Source organism: Bos indicus, chromosome 13 (genome assembly GCF_029378745.1).
Source record: "Bos indicus isolate NIAB-ARS_2022 breed Sahiwal x Tharparkar chromosome 13, NIAB-ARS_B.indTharparkar_mat_pri_1.0, whole genome shotgun sequence".
NCBI lineage: Eukaryota > Metazoa > Chordata > Mammalia > Artiodactyla > Bovidae > Bos > Bos indicus.
In genome coordinates, this window is record NC_091772.1 from 63,127,247 (window position 1) to 63,134,492 (window position 7,246).

At 51.6% G+C, this 7,246-nt stretch overlaps 1 protein-coding gene across 2 annotated transcripts in view; it reads left to right on the top strand.

Moving 5' to 3' along the window:
* Nucleotides 1-3,222, top strand: part of CBFA2T2 (CBFA2/RUNX1 partner transcriptional co-repressor 2) — a 144,007-nt gene extending 140,785 nt beyond the window's left edge. The window contains exons 11-12 of one of the 2 annotated variants that reach the window (XR_011570193.1): nt 912-1,078; nt 1,259-3,217. Coding sequence is in view for 1 of the 2 variants with exons in the window: in XM_070801518.1 (XP_070657619.1) it covers nt 912-926 (15 nt within the window). In the remaining variant the exon portion in view is untranslated. Of the gene's footprint in view, nt 1-911 lie in introns of both variants that reach the window. The other variant, XM_070801518.1, reaches the window with a different exon arrangement.
* Nucleotides 3,223-7,246: the final 4,024 nt, after the last annotated feature.

Sequence of the window (7,246 nt, forward strand, 5' to 3'; positions counted from 1 at the left end):
CGACCGTGAGCTCTGCAAGTCCTGAGCCACATCTTGGGGGCTTTGTTCACCTGGATGTGCTCAATGACCAGAGAATCTACATCTAAGCCCGTGAGTTCAGCATTACTCTGCATTTTTGAGTACGTGCAGTAAAAATTCAGCACTCTTTTTGGGTCACCGACCCTGCGTCCAGCCCCACTGTTTGGCCTGTGCACACCTACCAGCTCCAGCGTTGTAATGACGGAATGGCACACATTGCTTCTTTAAAGTGACGTCCTTCAGATACTTGGTAGCTTTTCGGATATGCATACCCTTTATGGCCTGGGCAGTTTCACGAGTGTTCTTAAAGTGAACACGAAGATTTGAACCTCTTGATTTGCATGATTTTGTGGGATTTTCTGGGTCAAGTGAATAGCGCACCATTTTTAGGGGTCACCTCAGGCCGCTTACTGGAAAAGCTCCTTAAACATTTTTTAACATACCTGGATTTGGGAATATTCCTTTTTACACTGATGTTAAATCATAAATAAGTTCACTGTTGCCTTCATGTTTATTTGCTTACTAGTTGTATGATCTAATCAAGGCCGTGTTTTTGTTTGTCTGATTTGGCCACACCACGCGGCTCACGGAGGATCTGAGTTGTACCCGGGACTGAACCCCGGTGCTCATCTGTGAGCATGGAGTCCTAACCCCCAGACTGCCAGAGAGTTCCCTCAGGGTCATGGTTGTCCTTAACGCCTCACCTCCTGTGGGGCAGTTGGGTTGCTTTCAGGTTTTCCCTCACGTACTAAAGTGAACATTTCCTAAGCATGATTTCCTTCTTTGGGGTAATTTTCCAGTGGGATTTCTGGAACTGGACATTTCTTGGGTGTTTGACTCTGTGTCCAGACTGCTTCCCCTGAAAGCTCACCAGCTTGCTGTGCCTCCAACAGGTTCGATGGCTCTGAGGTGACCTGACTAGCTGAGCCATGAAGGTTGCTGCAGGCACACCTGTGCATGTGAGGTCTTGGGCTGTCCGGTTTCCTGGCCAGAGACCATTTCCCATGGGCCCGACTGGCCCCAGCCTCACTCCTGTCACCCAGATATCCATTTCTGGAAAGTAAGTAGCCCTAGAACTCCTACTGAGCAGCCTCGCCCTAGAGGCTTGTTGGCGCCATCAGCTTCACGGGCCCCCGAAATGCAAAGGGAGGAGTTGGTTACTAGATCTCAGGGTTGGGAAAAGGATTGTCTTGGCCCTAGAAGGCAAGATGGGGGCTTAACTGTATGATCTTTCATGCAGATGGTGCCAACTGCCAGTCTTTCTCATCAGCTGCCCAGCACTGTCCTCCACCACCCAGGGGATCTCAAGCCTGTGACTGTTAAGTTAAAACCACAGTAGTAATTCAGTAGAGGAAAACTGCTCCATGAGGGCAAAAGAAATTCCAAAAAGTCAGAAGTTTAAGGGACTGTGGCACTCGGCTTTGAGTCTGTACAAAATGAAACAAAACCACCGGGACCTCTCCGTGAAGCCAGGGCGCTGGCTTTGGCCTCAGTGAGAAGGCGAGCAGGGGAAACTGACCAGAGCCTCTAATGTCTGCTATCTCCTGGGGCTAAGGTCAGATTCTCCTTACTCCAGAGGTCAAAGAATACCTGGACTGAAGAATTAAGATGATTCCAGGTTTGTATTTCCTGGGATCTGGCAGAAGCAAAAATGCAAATCCTGTAGAGAAGAATATTAAAACTACAATCATATTATTACATATCAACCAAGTGTAAGTTGTCCATGAACTAAAGTTCGTATCCAAGCAAATGAGCTGTTACGAGCAACAGCAGCACGAACAATAAACTGAGTGCTCACCCCAGGTGGTGCTAGTGGTAACGAAACCGCCTGCCAATGTAGGAGATGGAGACGTGGGTTCGATCCCTGGGTTGAAACCGCCTGCCAATGTAGGAGATGGAGACGTGGGTTCGATCCCTGGGTTGGGAAGACCCCCTGGAGGTGGGTCTGGCAACCCACTTCCTGCCTGGAGAATCCCATGGACAGAGGAGCCTGGTGGGCTACAGCCCATGGGGTTGCAAAGAGTCGGACATGACTAAAGTGACTTAGCACACACGCACACAACTTGGGTTTGACCCAGAGGTGCCCGGGAGAGGACAGCCACCCCAGCAGTGTCTGGACTCTCCTGGCAGGGGCGATGCTCCAGGACATCTGTGCTGAGGCCATTCGTCAAGCTTGTGAGGCCACCTGCTCAGATGTATGGTGTCGAAGGTCACTGCGCCACTGCTGTTTATTCTGCTGCGTGTAAACAATAAATCAGAGTGAGTAGCAAAAGAATTGTTGAGATTGTCACAAACCTTGAAGGAACCTGAAAAGGCTGCTTCTATTATGAATCCATATGTAAAGCGTTACATTAAGGTAAAAAGCCTAAGTGATGCTATAGCAAAAAAGGTTTTCTCCCCTCTCAACCAGTTGGGTCAACTTGCTTGCAGTAAAGGCTTGAACAATCCTCCCTGGAGCCATTGCTACTATGATGAGTCTCCACTGCAGAGAAGGACCTTATACAGTTTCCACTGCAACTCCTTTAGATGAAGCTGCTGCTGCTGCTGCTAAGTCGCTTCAGTCGTGTCCGACTCGTGTGTGACCCCATAGAGGGCAGCCCACCAGGCTCCCCCGTCCCTGGGATTCTCCAGGCAAGAACACTGGAGTGGGTTGCCATTTCCTTCTCCAATGCATGAAAGTGAAAAGTGAACGTGAAGTTGCTCAGTCATATCCGACCCTCAGCGACCCCATGGACTGCAGCCCACCAGGCCCCTCCGTCCATGGGATTTTCTAGGCAAGAGTACTGGAGTGGGGTGCCGTTGCCTTAGATGAAGCTACTCTTACTGAATTAAAACCTGTCCTAGGGACTTCCCTAGTGGTCGAGTGTCTAGGAATCTACCTGCCAACTCAGGGGACATGGGTTCCATCCCTGGTTCGGGAAGATTCCTCACGCTTAGGTGCAGCTAGGCATGTGAACCACAACTACTGAGCTGCAACCCCTGAAGCCTGCACACCACCCTCTGCAACAAGAGAAGCCACCGCAGTGAGAAGCCTGCACACCGCTAGAGAGTAGCCCCTGCTCGCTGCAACTAGAGAAAGCCCATGCACAGCAATGAAGACCCAACGTCAGTTCAGTTCAGTCGCTCAGTCGTGTCCGACTCTTTGCAACCCCATGAATCACAGCACGCCAGGCCTCCCTGTCCATCACCAACTCCCGGAGTTCCCCCAGACTCAGGTCCATTGAGTCAGTGATGCCATCCAGCCATCTCCTCCTCTGTCATCTCCTTCTCCTCCTGCCCCCAATCCCTCCCAGCATCAGAGTCTTTTCCAATGAGTCAACTCTTCACATGAGGTGGCCAAAGTACTGGAGTTTCAGCTTTAGCATTACTCCTTCCAAAGAACACCCAGGACTGATCTCCTTCAGAATGGACTGGTTGGATCTCCTTGCAGTCCAGGGGACTCTCAAGAGTCTTCTCCAACACCACAGTTCAAAGGAAAGCATCAATTCTTGGGCGCTCAGCTTTCTTCACAGTCCAACTTCCACATCCATACATGACTACTGGAAAAACCATAGACCCAACATAGCCTAAATTTAAAAAAAGAAGGAAAGGTCCTGAAGAGCTTTCTAAGTAAAGGCCAAGTATTGAAACTGGAAGTTAAGACTGATCCGTCAGTCGTGGGTGGAATGATTGGAGAGAAATATGTCTGCAAAAGTCAACATTCAGAAGTTGAGCAAAGCAATGCAGATTTTCTGTCAGTGGAAATTCTTTTTTTTTTTTTTTAATTCTTAATCTTGGAGAAACAATAAAGTGCTTCCTGAACAGAAAAAAAAAATTTTTTATTTAGACCCCTGGGATCTGGGACTTCAGATACTGTTATTATCAGATACAGAATATAAAATAACTATGGAACCTTAAGATCGTGCTGGGAAAAAAATAGCAGAAAGTAAGAGACTGACTAGGTAGATTTGAAGATCAGTTCAGTTCAGTTCAGTCGCTCAGTCGTGTCTGACTCTTTGCAACCCCATGAATCACAGCACACCAGGCCTCCCTGTCCATCACCAATTCCCGGAGTTCACTCAGACTCAACGTCCATCAAGTCAGTAGTCTTCTCCAACACCACAGTTCAAAAGCATCAATTCTCCGGCGCTCAACCTTCTTCACAGTCCAACTCTCACATCCATACATGACCACAGGAAAAACCATAGCCTTGACTAGACAGACCTTTGTTGGCAAAGTAATGTCTCTGCTTTTCAATATGCTATCTAGGTTGGTCATAACTTTTCTTCTAAGGAGTAAGTGTCTTTTAATTTCATGGCTTTGAAGATAGGGGAATACAATCATTGAAATAAATACTCTGTGCACTATTGAACAGCAGATTAAATGAATCAAAATGAGTGAAGCATTGCTGTACGTGTCCTTGACAGAGAGAGACAAGGAGATGGAAAAAAGAGTTGTTCCCCTTTTGGAAGGTAGGTTTCAAGGAAACAGCCCTTCCAAATTTTACCAAGAATGCAGCCAAGAACCCTACTGCCTCAGTATAAAGGGAAATAACTGGCCTGAGATGATCCAGTCTCAGAATGAGCAGACATGCATTGATCTAAACCATCCTGTTCGTCTGTGCTTGTTCCTGATGCTGGAATTTCATGGTACTGAGTTGGATGTATCCCCTCCTCCACATCCTCCCTCCCAAGACCGTTGGGGAACCAGCAACAAACCACCCCCACCTTCTCCGGAGCAGCTTCATTGCCTGGTGCCAGGCGCCCCCTTGTGGCTAGAGTCAGATCTGCTACCTCCCTCCACAAGCCGGCCTCCTTTCCAGGGAGCGGATCCCTGCACCCTTCCCCTTCCCCGTTCGCACAAGCCTTTTCTGAGGCTGCCTATCTGCCCCATGAATTCAGCTGACTTTCTCTGGGCACCGCCTAGAGAGTTCCAGAAATGATCAGGACTCGGCACCCCCACCTTCCAAGGGCTGAACTCTGAAAAACCCACATCAGATGCCCCCTCCACCTCGCGCGATATGCTTCCATGGATCTTGCCGTCTCCTCTGCTGTCCTGCAGCCCCAGGGCTTGGCCTCGCTTCCTCCTCAAAGCTGCCACTGTCCTCCAGCCCCAGCCTGATTTCCGTTACCAGAGAAAGTGGGAGATTTCACTCAGCTCAGCGATGTTCACGTTTGACAGCAAGCAGCTCTCCGTGCCAGGGAGCAGACCCAGCTGTGTGACTCACAGCAGGCACTTGCTTGCTCAGCTTCTGGTTCTTCCCGTGTAAATCGGGGAAGCTAATGGTGCCTTCGCCACCAGGCTGTTGTGAGGTGAAATGTGATCAAATGGGAGTCACCCCCAGCTCTCGAAGTTCGTCAGTAAAGAATCTGCAATGCAGGAGACCTGGGTTCTGTTCCTGGGTTGGGAAGATCCCTTGGAGAAGGAAATGGCAACCCACTCCAGCATGCTTGCCTGGAGAATTCCATGGACAGAGGAGTCCACCAGGCTACAGTCCATGGAGTCACAAGTTAGACACAACTTAGTGACTACACCACCACTACCCAGCACAAGGCCCACCACCCAGGAAGCCCCTGTGAATGCTGGCTGCCATCACAACCTGCTCTCTCTGCCAATATGTGACATCCTTGAGGATTCACCTTTGTCCCAGTATCCCTCTTGAAGGCTGATGTCTTCCTCAAGACATCCTTTCAGTGATAGCATTTTTTGGCCACGCCTCGAGGCATGCAAAGAAATCTTAGTTCCTCGACCAGGGATGGAACCCATGCCCCCTGCAGTGGAAGTACAGGGTCCTAACCACTGGGCAGCCAGGGAATTCCTTCTTGAAGGCCTTTTGTTGTGAGCCATCCGAGTCTTTGTTAAGGGGACTTGGTGTGCATGTTTCTCTCTGAAAGCTGGAGGGGATTGGAAGCCACCCAGACTGCTGCTGTCTCGCCAGCACCTGGCCTGGCCCCGAGCCAGGCCCCAGGTTTTGGTGTGTGAAGGTGAGTCACCACAGGTGGGAGGAAGGTGAGGAGGCAGGTGCAGGGAGTGGGTGAAAGGGTGGGTGTGGCAGCTGGCAGGAGGAGCTGGGATCTCCCAGCTTCACTGCTCTGCCCGCTCTTGCCCCGGGTGCTGTCACCAGCCTCGGACATTTCACCATCCCCAAAGCAGTGGCCGAGTGGTTGTTGAAATGAGCTGAAGAGCCAACGAGAGTGGGGCACTGAGGGCCAGGAGTGGGAAAGCAGGTCAGACCTGATGGCTTTGACCTGCTGCTCCAAGGCTAAGGAGGCAGTGGACGGGTAGGGGAGTGGGAGGGAGCAAAGGCCTCGAGGGGAGTGGCCGAGGTTGCAGACAGCCCAGCTCAGCTGGAGTGTTTTAGGGAGAGGAGGCTGCACGTAACGGGAGTGGGTGTTGATTGCTAAGAGCCTTGAATGCCAAGTCGAGACATCAGACTTGATCTGATGCTAAAAGCACTGAAAGGTCTTAGCCAGAAGGGTGTGGTCACCACGGCAATGTCTGAAAACACTTCCCCCCACCCGTCTGTTCCTTTCTGGGGAAGGAACTGCAGAAGGGAAACCCGGAGAAAAACCTGCCACAGTCATCCCAACCAGAGATGAAGGTGGTCAAGACCTGGGGGCCTAGAGGGAGGGCAGGATGGAAATGAATGTGGCCTTTTGAGAGTTCAGTAGACACACGAGAAGGCCTGGGGCCCTCCGTGCCCCCACAGCCCCGGCTCAGAACTTCATTCTCCCTGTAGCTGGAATTCCCAACTCCTCCTGTCCAGCTCCACCCTGCCCACAGCACTCCCCTGTCTGGTGACGCCCAGCTCCCCATTCCCTGAGAGACTGATCATTCGGAGTCCCCCCAGCCTGGTCTCCCTGCCCACCTCCCATCCCTGCTAACCTGGTCTCCCTGCCTGCCCCCCATCCCTGCTAACCTGGTCTCCCTGCCCCCCCCACCATCCCTCCTAACCTTGTCTCCCTGCCCCCTCCCATCTCTGCTAACCTGGTCTCCCTGCCCCCCTCCCATCCCTGCTAACCTGGTCTCCCTGCCCCCCTCCCATCCCTGCTAACCTGGTCTCCCTGCCCCCCTCCCATCCCTGCTAACCTGGTCTCCCTGCCCCCCTCCCATCCCTGCTAACCTGGTCTCCCTACCCCCCTCCATTCCTGCTAACCTGGTCTCCCTGACCCCCTCCATCCCTGCTAACCTGGTCTCCCTGCCCCCCTCCATCCCTGCTAACCTGGTCTCCCTGCCCCCCTCCATCCCT